This window comes from Polypterus senegalus, chromosome 3 (genome assembly GCF_016835505.1).
Source record: "Polypterus senegalus isolate Bchr_013 chromosome 3, ASM1683550v1, whole genome shotgun sequence".
Classification (NCBI taxonomy): domain Eukaryota; kingdom Metazoa; phylum Chordata; class Cladistia; order Polypteriformes; family Polypteridae; genus Polypterus; species Polypterus senegalus.
The window spans coordinates 87,879,321-87,896,820 of record NC_053156.1 but is presented as its reverse complement, the minus strand read 5'-3'; the positions used below and the strand labels follow the sequence as shown (position 1 = coordinate 87,896,820).

The 17,500-nt window shown below is 36.8% G+C and overlaps 1 protein-coding gene across 5 annotated transcripts in view; it reads right to left on the bottom strand.

Moving 5' to 3' along the window:
- The window catches only part of snap91a (synaptosome associated protein 91a), a 247,694-nt gene that overhangs the window by 111,310 nt on the left and 118,884 nt on the right, over positions 1-17,500 (bottom strand). For all 5 annotated transcript variants that reach the window (XM_039747584.1, XM_039747581.1, XM_039747580.1 and 2 more), the window contains 2 exons: positions 7,707-7,800; positions 3,065-3,176 (listed from right to left, as the gene is read on the bottom strand). In XM_039747584.1, the coding sequence (XP_039603518.1) occupies positions 3,065-3,176; positions 7,707-7,800 (206 nt within the window). The remainder of the gene's footprint in view (positions 1-3,064; positions 3,177-7,706; positions 7,801-17,500) is intronic.

The window sequence follows — 17,500 nt, the reverse complement described above, 5'->3', positions numbered from 1 at the left end:
TTGATAACTTTCATCCAACATGTTTTCTTTTCTAATTTTACATGTATATATAACTTTTCATTCAGAGTAGGATGCAGTGAAGCTGTTTTCTTAACCCTTTCCCTACTCAGCACAGCAGCATCGGGAACTAATAAGGAACTCACCAAGGGAGTGGTATTAGTCACAAACAAGACACCTTATACACTCAGTCATGTCTGTGTGAAATGTAAATGAATCTTTAACATAATATTTCAATAAAAAAAGTTATATTAATGCAGAATTCAGGTTCAACAGAAAAAAATGTGTTTCTACCTATAGAGTTTACCTATGAAATAACATACTTTAAAGACTTTTTCATATTATATTTTATTTCCCCTCCAACATTCATTACAGTTAGTTATAACTAATAAATCTATTGAACCATCTCATTCAACCTTTCCTAATTTGTTGTGCTATATGTGCTTTAAAGTTTTTTAGATAAATGGTTTGAATTATTTTTGCCCCATCTCCTAGTTTGTTTTTGGTTAGATTTTATTATGCATCTGTAAATTTTAATCGCACTTCATTTTTTGTTCTTTGTTTTACATTTTATTTGGTGTTTGTAATTTTACTATGGTCCCTTTCCCCATTACTGCTTCTTTGGGTCTTTCTAGTGTGCATTATAGAATTTCCTAAGTTACAGCACTTAATTTGAGATGGAGCTGACCAAAGTTCAGCTTCAATACCTCTGATTTTGTGTCCTTTGCCTCACAGGAAATTAAAATGTAGTCCATGAATCTAAAATGTACATGTAATATTGTTTTCTTTATTTTTACAATGTTTAAATAAACAAATTTTGTTAATAGCCTGAGTACTTATGAATCGCAGCAAAATCCATAGCTGCAAAGGCTACACCCACAGGGCTTGTTCCTAAAACACCCACCCCCAATTTGTCCAGTCTGTGCCCTTTAAATCTCCGGGTTTTCAGGAGAGAGCAAAAGAAACTATACAAAAGACTTGACACTAAGAGAAAAAAAAGAAAGCTAAAACCGCTTTTATCAATTTAGGTTCTCAGTAGCACAACGTAACTGAAGCTTAATGATTAATTTGTATACTGTAATGAGCCCGGCAACAGAAGAGACAGACAGAAACACATGTAGACCACTGCAGGTTCTTAGCTCAACAGATTTGAGAAGTGCTTCTGTTTGATAAGATATCTTTCTGTCATTTTGACTATTGCATCTTTATATTGCATAATGACAGCAAACAGAGTTTAGATAAGCATTGTGGTCTAAGTATATAATGTTAAAATGCTATAGCTACTCTGGCTTGGCATGTTTCCATTTCCAATTAGACAGTAATATTATCTTACTTTAGTTATTAATTTAGATTTGCAGTCAGAAGGTGGATGCTGTGCACCACTATCTGTGCCTCTACTATTGTCATTAGGCAGATATACTGATTCAGATATTTTAATAAATTAAACCTGCATCTCACTTGGCTCTTTAGGTTAACAACAGAGCATTTACTCTTTACAGCACAAAATCACTGCCTCTACTTTGAGCACTATCTTCATGAAGCGTGGGATTGGCTTAGAAATGCAACCCTCAGTAAACCTTCTAATTGTCACCACCCAGTTTTAAGCAAAATTCACTTGTTCTTCTTTTGTCTTAAGACCAAATCATAACACTGGTATTGCTAGATGGAGTCCATTGTATTGCGGTATTTTGATAACTGTATAAAACATCAGTCTAAGATATTTTGTGAGCATTGCTATTCTAAGCCTTTCAAATATAGTATGTGTTAAGAAAATGCTCTTTTAATCGATATTGTGCTATCATGATTTTTACCTTGAATCTACACAGATCTATGCATCTTTTGCATTGCATTTGCATTTTACAGATATAATCTGAACATCCTGAACAGTGCAGTGCCAGCCCACTAAAAGTTCAATGACCTATATGTTGATATTATGTGCCCGTATTGAACCAAACATACTATAAAAATTTCTCTGCAGCAGAACTGGAATAGTAGTCATTTCTGCAGCCATTAAATCTTGGGAGAGGTGATGACTGAAATATATAAACTAACAGCTAGAATCCTCAGGAGGCGACGACTTGCACAAACTAAATATAAGTAGCCATCTGAGACAATATGAGGCTCTTTTTGATTTTTATATGCAATTTGGTGCTGAAGGAACATGGCTGGAATAGACTTTGTGAAATAAACACTGCTTTGAAGCTGCAGAACATGAGTGGCAACACTGAGTATTGTCAGAGAAATCTAATGACACTGTGATTGTAGCACAGGGCGATTCTCAAACGAAAACAACAAGGATGTTGGAACTACAGAAGCATGCTTTTGGGGGGTAACACCATAGCTGTATATAGGAACAGGTGTCTCTCAAGGCTGTAGCACTGTGAAAAATTATTTTTTGATTTTAATAAACTATCTGAAGGCCTGTTTAACCCATTCAATTGCACGTCCTTGTGTCATTGCAGGTTTTCAGGCTGCATGGCTCCTATTCGCAATTTAGTAGCTTGTCTTTGCAGATTCTCACTGCCACTGCCACACTCTAATGTAGCTTTATTTTTCTATAAGTTGCATTAAAATATGGGGCCAAATTCTATGAAAAAGCACATCTTTTACACAGACAGCTTCATTTTCTGAACACCTTTAAAATGAGTAGAATGTAAAAAACGAATTAATTTTAAAATGGGGACCAATTATGCTGTTAGCTCAAAAGATGTGTCCGAGGCATATTAGAATGCGTAATCATGTTCAGGAAGGTATAAATTTAAGCCTGAGCAACTTAGTCCTTTTATAAAACAAAAAGTACAAAATTTAATAATTATTATTACAAAAAGTATATTATACTCTGTATGAAAATGACTTGTACTGGCTTATCAACACTTGTGTTTCAATTAACTGTAGCAGCCTATACAGATTATTCTATGTTTTGGATTAATGCTGCATATTCTTATTAAAATGGTCTGTCTTTATCCTGTTTCATAAGCAATCAGGTCTATTCTGTTCCAATGTTTTTGACAATAAATATTAAATTTAAACTCATTTTAAAATAAAGTCAATCACTCAAATTACTCACCTAGTAAATTTATAATCCCATCATTATAGCAAGCAAACAGTTTGATAAGGTCCTTAAAAAGAAGCATGAAACCAGCATTTATCACTCCATTTGTCAGTTCATTGGGATGGACCTAAAATAGAAAAAAATTACAAAGAAATTGTTAAACTGTTGTAATGTGGGATCAGTTCTAAAATTTTCAAGCATACCACAATTAAAACGTTTTATTTTACTTATATTTAAAATAAAAATATTTTTGTTTAGCAATACTGTTAATTTTATACAACATCATTTATGATGTTTACTTTTCTAATAAATATGCACATTTAAGCAGAATTAGACTTTTCAGACAGGTAAAGCTATTGTAATTTTTCAAGCATGTCTGTTCTCCCTTTTCTAGGATAAGTGCAACTATTTAGTTTAGAAGTTATACCTCAGTGTACAACACAATAAAAATAAAATTCAGACCACTTACTTGTCATTCCGAAGCCTGCCTTCCTGAACATGTCTTGGATACAAGTACCACCCTTAGATGTAGCCTGTTTCATTAAAACCAATAACCCAAGGGTTTATCTCTTGTTAGAGACCTACGCACACAAATGTTTAAAGATGTAACTGAATTTGTCTGTTTTTAAGTGCAAACTCTGAATGTTTTAGGTTGCTCCAGAAGAAGAGCCTAGGCTGGAACTTGTACGTTTTTTTATATCAGTCTATATATGATCGATTCATTAACTGTATTAACCTGCTTAGTCCAATCAGTTATTGTCTTTATCTTCCATAACATCTTTCATTGTTATTAAAATCTATAATCTAAAATAAAGACAGCCAAACACTGGATAATTGATGTGTGCTGGGCAATAAACAGGCCAGTTTAAAATCCGGATATGAAAGATGTTCTAACTTTCATTCCAGATTGCTTGCCAGCTTCTGCATTAGGAAGGCAAGGTCATCACTGGCTGCCTATGACCCACCACTGAAAACTACGGTTCATAAAAATAAATAAAGCATTTTATGATGTAAAATCCAATCAAATAACACCACCTACTTTTAAAGTTAATGCCACTCACTAACCTCAAGCCTGATAAAGTTTCATTCAAGCTATATTGGTGGCTTTTAAGCTCAAATACTGCTGAGCATTAAAAGTGATATTGATCCATTTGTCTGCTAGCTGAATAAATCCACATTCATGGTTGCGGCAAGCTAGTGTTATGCTAGCAGTACTTGAGCCAAATCTGGATGGAATGCCAATTCTTCACTAAGTTCACACACCCCCTTATTTCACAGATTCTAAGCTGATTTAGAGAGAGCAATTAATTTCTGCCTTGTATCTTTGCAAATCAGGACGATATATAGACAATATGGAAAGAAACCCACAAATACAAAGTGAAGAATGTCATTCTACTCAAATAAAATTAGCAGATAGAGATTCAGCTGTCTGCTGGGGCTGTGTGGCAACAGTACTAACAATGCTCTGCATGTGTACTTGTAATGTCAGTTAAATTCAATATAAAAAGTATTTTTGGTAAGCTGAGGGTGTACAGTATTACTTTACTAATTAATTATCTAGGGGGTGATTGCTACTCCTAGCCATTGACTGCATTTCAATTATTGGTCAAGGGGCTGAGGCATGCTAGTGCAGTTTTTGAAATTTCATATAAATACCATTCAAAGTGTGATCTCTCTATTTGGGAGAAAACAATGCTACCCAAATTTTTCACTATAAATAATAATACATATAGAATTAAAAAAAACAAAAAAAACTTGGAATGTTTTAACCAGAAATGGCATTTTATGGTCAAACTGTATATGAAGTAACATGAAAAATCTCACCAGAAATTCACAAGAACAATGTAGCTGGAAGGCAAAAACCCCCATAGCATGTGAATACAGTAAAGGTTTTTGGTTTTCAATTTTCCCTTCTGAAGTTTATGACAAAACCATAGAAGGATTTAAAAAAAAAAACAGCACTTACTGCTCTGTTACATCTGACAGAGCAGGTGTTTTAACATGATGATTTCAAAATAGATACACAATTCAAATTTTCATGTAGGATACCACAAGACACAGTCCTGAGTATAATGTGATTATTCCAAATTTTAACAAAACTAAGGTGGCTCTTATCTTCTTCTTTGAGCATAAATGTGATATCAATCCAGTTCAGCTCAACCGGTCATCAAAATCAGTATCACCAAAGAAAACAGGGCCAGGAATGAGGAGAGTGATGAAGTGTATGTAGAAAAAATATTGACATCTTGGCTGCAGTTAGGAGACACATGTATTCACGTATTATTTTGAACAGGCTTGCACCCAACACTTATATTATTAAACAAAAAAGTAGTCATCAATTTACAATTGCCTGCATTATTATTAATGTAAATAATAATAATTCTTTACATTTATATAGTGCTTTTCTCTCTACTCAAAGCACCTCCATGCAGGGATGACCTGAGACATGAACCCATAATTCCCTTACAGGGAAGCAGCAGCGCTACCACTACCACTAGTCGTGGGCAAATGACAAACTAAAAACATCCCCCAATTTTAGTTTTCTTCCTAATAGTCTGTATCTCACTTTTTTAAAGCTGCTAAAAAGCACCCCTAAAGAACTACTGTAGAAATTACACTTAATAATCATGGATCTCTATCATCTGTGTATATATTCTCAAACCTGTTTAGTCACATTCAGGGACACAGGGGCCCAGAGACTAAACAGGCAGCACTGGGAATAACAGCACATCACATGGCAATTCATGCATGCACCTGTATTCTCACAGGGCCAATTTAGAGTTGGCAGTTAACCCAACTTACACATCTTTGGGAATTTGTGAAGAAAATTGGAGCACTCTAAGGAAAAGCCATACAGACATTGAGGAAACATGCAAACACCAGACATCCAACAGCTGGGAGGAGGAAACAAACTCAGGACTCTGCATCTGCAAAAAAGGAGTGCCTATACTATGCCACCATTTTACTTGCTTCAGATCTAAATCAGCTAAATTGATGCCAAAGTCAAATGTACATGTACATTCTGCTGCAGGATTGCATCATTGTTGAACAATGCGCAATAGTGAGATTTCATTGGACAGAGGGAATGAAGCATGCGGAAATTCACCGAAGGATATTGGCTTATGCAAAGAAGAAAGGAGTACCCATCTTGCACAAAATTTACATTATCCCAAGTTATCATACACTATGACATATACAGATCCATAGCTAATACCCAAATGTGCAGAAAAGGTAGACAACATAATCCATTGGTCTTCTCTGATGAAAACATTTGCCATGTTCGCTTGTGTGCACAATACTGATGGTCACATCGAGCTTCATTGATACACTTATTCTTCCTGCTTTAAATCTCTCTACCCATTCATAAACTTTTCATTGAATCATGCGGTTTTCGTTTCCATTCCGAGCCAACATCCTTTGATGAATTTCAACAGGTTTCACTCCCAATGCCCAGAAAAATCTCACTTTGGCATGTTGTTCAACAATGGTACAATCCTGCAGCAAAGCCTCAATGTTCATTTGATCTTGGCTTCAACTAGTCTAACAGCAGAGTTCCGAGTGTGGATGTTCAAACTACCTATAACCATCGTGAAGGTGTTGGATTGCGTCAATTTCGAAACATTGTTACCATGTCATTTTCATATTGCCTTTACATTTTGAATTACCCTTGTACAAGAAAACAACAATATTTATGATAACTTGAAATAATAAGTATTATGAAATGCTGTTAACAACACGACAAAATTAAAAGTTGCTAATAAAAATTTAGGAGGAAATATCACAGAGGTTACTCAGCAGATTTTGGGATCTTTCCTTTAGTATGCTTTTGTTTTCCCAAATATTTAACTGGATTAGGCAGTATTTGGAAATAAAAAAGAAAAAATTTAAAATCATGGTTCAGCTCCTTGTGGCTCAATAATAGAGAAAGCAAGATTAAAGAAATAGATGAATGATTACATGCTTCAGGCTTTACTTGTACTTTCTTGAACGTTGCCATTAAGTATGGTGATGTTGCAAATCCATCAAACCAGTGTTTTGGAATGAGGATAAATGAATACGTATAACAGTATAACTGAAAAAGCAATGAGGTGCAAACACAAAAAGATTTAATGTGTTTCGAGCTGCTTCACAGTATGCAAAGGGATCAATTTATTATTTAAACTGCACACTTTAAAACTCTTTTTTTTGTGCTGCACCACTCCTAATAGATAGATTTGCCAATTTTAAAGAGAAAACCTAACACTAAAGCCTTCAATTAACCCAACACAGGAAATGTGACTATTGCTTATAATTTATCATACAGTATTTGAATTCAAAGTCTGAGATCAAATACATTTTAGAATAAACAAGACAACATGAGTTTAGGCACTTTGATGCATGGACTTGAACTACAAATGTAGGGGAGTCCATAGTCCTCTTGACTTATGACCTTTGACTGAGACATTTCTCTGGTGATGTAAAAGCTGGAACACTACAGGCCGAGTTGACTCTTAACATCAAGTTTTGCAAAAGGTACCTAGAATTATGTAACGTGTTATATGCCACTTAATTAGTCTGAGCTTCCTATTACATTGCTTTGTCAACATGGCTACTCTGCATTTTTTAATGTTGATCTATGTTATTGTAAAATGTACAGTATATGAAAAGCAGTACTTACATCAAACTCTAGGAGTGCATCAATTTGTCCTTGCAATATCGGCATTCCTTTTAACAGCTTATCTGGATTCATAGTTCTCATTACACCATCATTGCTGCAATACAAAATAAAAAAAATTCTAAGTATTCGTTAAAAATGAAAAAAAATGAATGACTGCTAAACACTAAAACAAACAAAAATGGTGACTTTAAACACATAAGGAAAACTTTAACATTTCATATTGCTTGTTCAACAAAAGCAATTGTTTTCATTTACCTAAGCAGAAATGTCTACCTGTAGCCAAATATTAAACCGTTTCAAATTTTTTTTCTGTAATACTGCATTACTGGTTAACTATTATTATTCAATATTCAGATTAGTTAGTGATGTAATTATTGCATTCTGTCTCATACAAAAGAGGAGTGAGCACTAGGACAACAAAATACTAAGCAGTTGTGGTATAAGTCAGTACTTGCAATTTGAAAGGGAATTGCCAAGGCAAGACAGTAGGTGGAAAGACAGAATCTGTAGTTTTTGATGACATCAGAGAGCTGTTTACATCTGACACATAACCTAGCAAAATTTCACTGTTTGACTTTAATATTATAGATTCCAAAACACACTTTCTGCATTTTAATCACTTTAATTCTGAATACTAAAGCTGTAAGTTGCTTTATTCCATTTTATGATTAGTTCTCTGTGCTTCAGTATTGGTAAACTAAAGGCTACAATGTATGGTAAATAGAATTGTAACAGAAATTTGCAATAGAAATTTTCCTGGTTAATGTAGTGTATATCTCTCTATTATAAAAAAATCCTGGGAGGGAGACTAGGGAGACGAGACGCTATCTTCTTGGAAGACAATTTGACATCCTGCCAGAGACACGTTAACGTCATGCGAAGACAATAAGAAAGTCCCATGAGAGAAACTTTAATGTCACGCAAGACAAGGCAGTGAGACAACATTTAAAACAAGTCCACAGACATCTAACCAAGCAGTTGTTGGTATGCTTTTGGCATACAGACATCATGTCCTCCCAGCTCTTAAAACAACGACAAGCGACAAGCAGAACACGCAGCTTACCAGCAGCAGATGATCCAACCGCTTCTCTTTAGTGTGCGTTCAGGCCCCCCCCTTCACAACGCAAGCGGCAGAGACACAAAGTGGCAAAAGGACAGCTGCTGTACAGTTTCTGAAATGATTGACGCAAAGCATGAAAACGCAGCTCACCAGCAGCAACAAGCCAGCAGATAATCCGACTGCAACTCCTTAGCGTGCGTTCAGCCCCCCCTTCACAACGCGAGCGGCAGAGACACGAAGTGGCAAAAGGACAGCTGCTATACAGGCTTTTAAATGATCAACGTGCAGCATGACAAAACGAACATGCAGCTCGCCAGCAGCAGCAGAAAGACAGCAGATGATCTGACGGCATCTCCTTAGTGTGTGCTCAGCCGCCCCCCTTCACAACACGGGCAGCGTTATACATCCTGCGAGAAAGAGTTAACCACACCCAGGGCCGGAAATAAAAGGACAAATATAGTTTTTACAAAAGCTTTAAAGTAAAAGTGAAAATAATACAAATATAAGAATTCCCATGAAAATAATTTCTTTAAATTGTATATCCAGTAAACCAAACCCGGGGGTGGGTGAGCGAAGCAAGCAGGAGGCGGAGCCCCCTAGTTTATATAACAAAAAAAAATCCAAATTTTTAATAAAGCTGTTGTCTTTGTCCTCTTTATAAATGCCAAGCTGTATCAAATTCTCTGCGTATTTAGGAATTTTTTTTTAATTAATCAGTTAATAAATTTTGTACATCAAAAGGCTATTGCAGTAGAGGCAGGAAAGGAGTCCACGTCTGCAAACACATTCTGCAACTCCATTCTCCCCAGGCTATAATCCCTTATTTTTAAATCCTCATCATTTTCTATGGAACATCAGACATGGTGTATAAAAAGCATTAAAGAGTTCAAAAGTATCATAAGGCTCATGTGGCATTGCAAGACAAAAAAAGGAACAATACATTTAAACAGCTCAGTACACAGATAAATCCAAATTCTTTTTTAAATTCACTCTAAAATCCTACAGCATGCAAAATATATACAACAAGCCAGACCAACCAATCTTACCCCTGAGGGCTCTCTGTCTCTCTTTTATATATGAGGGATGTTCAAAAAGTTTCAGCACTTTTATATTTTCATTGAAAACAGTGAAGGCAGGAGTAGTAGTAATTGAGCATTAAAAAGCTGGTAAGACTCTGGGAAAATTGCATCGCAAACGATGGGGACTATGCAGAAAAGTGATGTCATTTGTTTTTGAAATTCTTAATTGAATTAAAAAAAAAAATTTGAAACTTTTTGAACATCCCTCGTATATATGTACAGTATATATACAGACAGACACACACAAACACAGAGTCCTTTTGAAAAACAGCACTCTTCTTTAGCATACACATATGCTAGGGCTAGTTGTCTAACTATAGCCAGGTGGACATTTATACCATAATATAGGGCCTAAATTTATTTCTTCAGAAGGTGACTGTTGACTAGCTACTTTCACCACTTTCTATCCCATCATGAACTTCAACACTTTTTCAATATTTCAGTGTATGCATTAGTACTTGTTTACATGATTAGTCATGGCTGTTTCAATTAAACAAAATTCACCAGCCATATAGCATTATATTTTGTTGTACTATAAATGACTTTCTCATCCTTTAAATCAAACAAATATATCGTTTTTAATTAAAGCAATATGATTATATTTTATATGTTTTAGTCAATGAAGAGTGAGGTCGATGAAAAAAAAAAAATTAAACAGAGCATAGAGCAGCTGTACAGTGAACAACTCTGTAATGACTTTTATACTGAAAAAACAATTTATATATATTTTGCTGTGGGAGAATGGGGTTTTAAAATGGAGCTCCTTCAGAGCCATTAATGATCCTGTTTATGAGCACATTAAATCAGCTTATTGTTAGTACCTAATCCATGAGAACATTGCTCCAACTTGTGAAAAGGCACCCGAACAGAGTAACACATAAAAACAAGAACTGACTGACATATTAAAAGTGCCCTTACTTATAATAATCTAACTACTTCTACAGATGCAGTAGATGGCAATAAATGATTCCATTCCTTCAGATGTACAAAGTACAATAACTGACAAGTTTTATTTTTCCCTCTTTTCTTGTCACATTTATCCTTAATTTCTGTTTTCTTACTATACTCTACAAAAGAGTTTTGTATTTCTACATACAGTGCAGGCCTTTTTTCAGAATCTTTTACTGTATAATTTTGTTTCATATTACATCCATCCATTCATTATCCAACCCGCTATATCCTAGCTACAGGATCACAGGGGTCCACTGGAGCCCAGCCAACACAGGGCGCAAGGCAGGAAACAAACCCCAGGCAGGGCGCCAGCCCACTGCAGGGCACACAAACACACCAGGTAAAATTTAGAATCACCAATGCACCTAACCTGCATGTCTTTGGACTGTGGGAGGAAACCCACGCAGACACGGGGAGAACATGCAAACTCCACACTGGGATGACCTGGGAAGCAAACCCAGGTCTCCTAACTGAGAGGCAGCAGCGCTACCCCACTGCACCACCGTGCCGCAGTTTCATATTTAAACAGACTTATATGAATATGTTTCTCAAGCCTTTACTTGTCACAAGATTTGCTCCCTCCAGCAAGCATCAGGAAAGAAATGGCAAAGTTTGAGGTCTTTAGCTTTAGTTTTTATAACCCTGTTCATTCAAGCTAAATTGGCCAAAAAATAATCCAGTTATCCATTTGTCTAAACCCATCTATCCAAAGTAGGCATGTGTAAGAAAAGATGAATTAATCACTCATTTAATTAATTATCAGTTTTTCCTTTGGCAATGACGGTAATTAATTAAATACTTTGGTAAGGTCCCAGTTTATTTTCCTTATCTTTCCCTGTAAGAGGGGGTCTCCAGCCAATAGTCTTATATCAAGGTATAACTGAAGTACGCTCATTTTAAGAAACAGAATAATATAATTCATTGATAAACATGAAGATTATAGAAACATTGCAACTGCACATATATTGACATAGAAGACAGGATGCACAAAAGATGAGACAGACAAGCATATAATACAGAAGAGGGAGGCTGTTTACTAGCTATCTAGAAATCTAATTTATCTTGGCACAAATAAAAATGTTTACAATACCAAGTCTTTAAGGATAATAATCAGTGTTGTGAGGAGGTATCGCTGTTGTTGCTTTGGGTTCAAGTGGAGGATTTTTCTTGCTCTCTTTCTGTTTTCTACACAGTTCTTTCTTTGTGGGGTGCAGTGATGCTGCCTTTCTTGGCTTGCTGTTAGGATCTTGGCAGTGTTCTCTGCAACTTCATAGGGAAAAGCATTACTCGTTCTGGAACAAGAGTGTGGATGCTGAAGTTCCCATCATAAAGTAATGTTTTCTTCTCAGGCTAGGCTTAGAGCTTGGCAAAGAGGATCTTAGAGATAGTTCAGGATGTATAGCACCAATACACTATGAAGAGTAGTTTCTAGGCCAAAGGAATTTTGCAAGCTCATTGTTCCAATGACTGGATGATTCCTCGCCCAAAAGATAACTACTCATCAGCTTTTAGTTCACAAACAGGACAAATTGTCAGCATTTTAGTTCCCAAAAGAGTGCACGGTCTGTTTTTTGGCTCCCCAAAGAGGAAGCCTCAGCCTCCAAATTCCAAAATATAAAAAACAGATGAATGCAGCTAGTCTTGAAGGAAGGTGTAACCTTTGGTGACCAGATCAAGGTCAACTCCAGTTACAGAACCAGTGCCTGCTAATATTTGTCTATCACACCCAGGTACAGTTAAGTTCATGGTCACAGACCTAAACTTTATGTCCTTTTGAGCACCTTCTTGTCTGAGGGAGTCTCTGCAAATGTGCCAGCTCAACTCTGATTTACATCTTTATTAGCAGACTAGACATTAAGCCTGTTACAAAAACGTAATAAAATAAGTAGTGCATAAACATTAGTAGGAACAGTCTATATTAAATGGCAAGGGACCTTGACCTCATTCAGTTTCTTGTCTTAATTTTTTTTTGTCAAAAATATTTTTGCAAGAAGCCTAAAGTAAAATAATAATAAAAATAAAATAGAAACGTATATGACAACACTGTAAGTATAATTAATATTGCCTTAGTGTAAAACTTTGTAACAATCTGTAAGACACAATATCTGAAGAAGATATTTAGGAAAAATTTTCTATTTTTTTACCTCATGAAATGTTTCTATAAAATTTCATTACAGACAACATTTCTTGTAAATATTCTGTCCGAGTTTCGCAACAGTTTGCCTTGTTCAGGACCATCTACAACGTTGACAACAACATTTGGAAAACTTCTAACTCTTGATAATGCGATATATAACTGACCGTGGCTGAAAACTGGTTCTGGCAAGTAAATGCCAACTTTTTGTAAGGTTTGCTCTTCTGAGTCTCTCTTTTAGCGTTTTTCTGACCGTCACTTTCTTTTTCTTCAATCGATCTATTTGCTCGTATTTTTCTTTGTCTTTCAGCCTTTCTTTTATTGATGTTTACTTGTTGAGTTGACCGTTCTTCCAGGAGATGTTGCTTATATAGAATTTGATTGTCCGTGTCTTTTGTCCAACTTGACGTGTCCTTTTTTTGGGTAGCATGTTGTTAGTAGATACGTCCATAATATTTTCTCTTACAGCAATACTGGCTTGTATGTGGCTGTAATATGCGTCACTGTATTGTGTGTCTTTAATTTTCTCTCGCAGTAATACTGGTTTGTATTTCCGTAAAATGCCTGTAATTTTCTATGACAGTAATACTGGGTTTGTTGTCCGTAACATGACTTTAATTTTCTATCACATTGGGCAATCATCAGAGTGTCCCCAGCAACTGATTTAATGTGTGGCGTGTAGCTGATAATCGTGCCTGTGGCGTCTCCCCAGCAAGTACTGTGCAGTTCCCCATCAAGTATTTTAATCTGTGCTGGCATCTCCCCAGCGATGGATTTTATGTGCGCGGCCGCGACTACCCAATCAGCACTCTCCCCAGCAATGTTGTCCTTTATTTCTTATCATGCGCGGCCGTGGCAAGGCCATTTACTGTGTGCGCTTTATTTACTTATTATGCGCGTCTATATATTCTGTCAAGTCTTTTGAGCTTTGTGGATGGATTCAAAAGAGACAAGGCCACCTGTCTCTCTTCCTTTTGACCCTTCCCCAGCCCTATAAAGGCTGGGAAGACCAACTGGTCTAATGTGCTTCATTGCCTTATACACATGGTGTGCCGAGTTCTATTTGATGTATTGTTTACTGGATTCCTGCTCAGTTTTTGGCTACTTTCTTTGGATTACAGTATTGGGACTTTGTTTGCTTTTTAGTTTGCCCTTTAGGCATATCCTTTATGGCATTTTTGTGCTCTTCACAGAAATGTATTGTTATGGGGCATTTGGAAAATGAATCTTTTATTCTTCTAAAGATTCTTTGTCTGCCCTTTATATACCGGTACATCCAAAGGCTGACAGTTAATTTGTATCTGTTGGAAGCATTTGCTACAGTATTTTAGGGTTTATTAGTTGTTGTGGCCAGTTTCTCTTCTTCAGAGCCTTCTCCCTCTGAGGCCAGCAGGTTTCCACTGAGAACTGGCCAGATTAAGTGTGCCTCTGCTGTGTGCACCTGTGAGGATACTGATCTGCTCCCCAGCCACTATGGAGGCCCCTGTTTATTTCACTTAGGAAGAACTCCCAAATCAAAATATTACAGGCTAATTAAACATTGCCAATCCACGGAACTTGCATGCCTTTGGACTGTGGGAAGAAACCAGAGTACTTGGAGTAAACCCACGTGAACACAGGGAAAATATGCAAACTCCATGCAGTGAACACCCAAGACCTGAACCACAGTCTCCTTACTGTCAGGCAGCAGTGATAATAGATTAACTTCCACAATGGACTGCTAGGGAAACACAGAAAGCTGATATAACATTAAGAAAATGGTCCAACATCGAGTTCTTCTGAATGAAAGTATGAGTAGATAATAGCCAACAGAGACAGATAGAGAGAGGTTTCTGGCACTTTCTGAGGATAATTGTATGAAAGAAAGGTCTCAGGAGGCTGTAAATCATTAATTTGTATACCTTCAAAAGGGTTGGTAGTACAAAAGGGACCCAGCAAAGACTAGAGCAAGCCTGGAACCTGTAGTGGCTATGCTACTCTTTAAATACAAGAGGATGCTCAGAGAGGCAGTACACATGTCACTGGAACCTGTATCCCCAGGTATTTTTTGCAGTATTACTAACCCCATTTACAGTGTGATTGCAGTGATTCACACAATAATTGCCAGATTGGAGCCTAATCACTGTTCGCAGATGGGAGAAAGATCAGTCAGGGATATTAATGATAAAAAAAAAAATGGGGAAAGACACAGAGTATGAGTGAGAGAAAGAGAGAGAGTGCATGGGGAAGATGGCCGAGAGAACAGTATTATGAGCAACTGGATGAGATCACCCTATCAGGCACAATGATATAGCAGGGCTATGCTTTCCCTATTAATCTAGTACTTTCTCTTTCTCCTTTATTCATCCTTCCCTTTGTGGTTCAAACTAATTTTGTCAGGGCAAGTTTCAGGCCAGTGAAACGGAGTTAATCAGTGACTGGAAGTCACAGAAGCAAACTGTGACTGCCACCGACTCACTAAGATTATTTAAATACAGTCTGCAACTGAAAATCATTGGAAAATCATATAATGTGACATGACCCTTAACACTAGCATTCACCTGCGTTAGCATAAAACAAGGGGTGGCTCATTGGAAGTACTTCAGCCTCACAACATGGAGACCAGAGGGCTGTTCCACGAAGCGAGCTAACCTCAAAATCCAGGTTTATTTCGATAATCCCGGTTTAATTTCTCGAAATTCGGTTCCACGAACGAGGCTAACCTGAAGCTCCGCTTAATTACTATGCCAACATATGCTCTTGGACAAGCCTGCTCCGTGGCAGGTTAGTTGTGAAGCTTAGCTTGATGAATATGATTGGACAAGCCATGTGATGTCACAGCACGACATTCTGCGGGGCTGGGATTATTCTGCTGCTGTTCACTCCCTCTTTCGCACACATCGAACCTCCAATATAAAATTATTACAGATTACATGCAGGCGATTCTAATTACTTAGAAAGTATAAAATGACAAGGAGTGCATTGAAGGCTTTTACATGAATAACCATGGCGTGCCCATTTATTCATAATCCAGTTGAAGAGGGAGCGAGGCTCATTCGTAGAATGTGAATCTCCCCTTGGGATTATTAAAGTATCTATCTATCTATCTAGAGCTTTAAGGCAACAGGTTCCACAATTACTTCGGCCCAGGATAGATCCGTTGCATTTTGCGGATGATTATTTATACGAGCGCTATAGATTTAGTAGACACAGTATTGCATATTTGTGTCAGTAAAGCCCTTACGGTTGCACAGTCTTTGTGTATCGCTTTGCGTTATTTTGCCAGTGGTTCATTTCTGTACAGTGTGGGGGATGCTGAACATTTAAGCAAAGCTACAGTGTGCCGTGAAATCAGGAAGGTTTGCGTTGCATTAAAGTCCTTTTTAAATATATTCATTACCTTTCCTGGCCACCAAGGAATTCTTGCCATTAAGGAAACTTTCTTTGGAATTAATGGTGCTTAATCTTTAAACATCTACTCATTTACAGCACATAAATCATTACCTGATAAGTAACTGAATTTAATTTGTCAGGCTTTCCTAACGTCATTGGAGCCATTGACTGTACACACGTGAGGATAAAGGCTCCAGCAGGTCCAACAGAGCCTGATTACATAAACCGCAAATCATATCACAGTATTAATGTACAGGTAAGTACTGATAATATCTCACATTTATATACAAGAGGTGAAAGTGTAGTCGTCCAACATTAGCAATGTATGTCATTACCATTTCCTAAAATGTTTCAGATGGTATGCACTGCTGAACATCTAATTTAAAACATTGTGGCAAAATGGCCAGGATCAGTACATGATGCCAGAATTTGAGTCTTCACTGGCTCAAAGCCTCAGACAAGGCAAGTCAACTAAAATTCACAAATATACTATAGTTTATTATACTACAGTCTAATGTGTCTACTTTCCATTATAGGAATTTTTCCTGGTGTGCTGCTTGGTGACAGAGGATACCCATGTCTACCGTTTCTTCTCACACCATATACAGATCCTGCAACACAAGCAGAAAGACATTTCAACCATGCCCATTGTAAGACAAGGGCACGCATTGAAATGACATTTGGACAGTTAAAATCCAGGTTTAACTGCCTGCGGCATCTCAGAGTTACACCAGACAGAGCGTGTGACATTGTAGTAGCCTGTGCAGTTTTGCATAATGTGGCAATACTGCAGCAGGAGCGTATGCCAATAATGACGCATTCTTCACTTGCTGCCAGGACCTTTTCGTTCCACTCATGTTGCTCCTGAAACCAAGCATTATTAATAATTATATTAATAATTACAATTATATATCACTTTTATCCAAGATGAACCCATATAATTAACATGCTGTCCTGTTTATCAATGTGTTAAAATAACCTTAAAGTACCTTACAACTGGTAACAAAATGCATATGTAAAAGGAAATTTTAATGACTATACATTTTGAAGGCTTGAAACTGTTCTCATTTAGTTGTTAAATAGTTTGACATCCTTAACACAAAAGTTACTAAAATCATGTTCTTACGCATTTAACTTGTCAGCTATTTTCTGCCATGCAGCCTCACGAGCTTTGATAATACAGCTTGTGTTCCCCTTT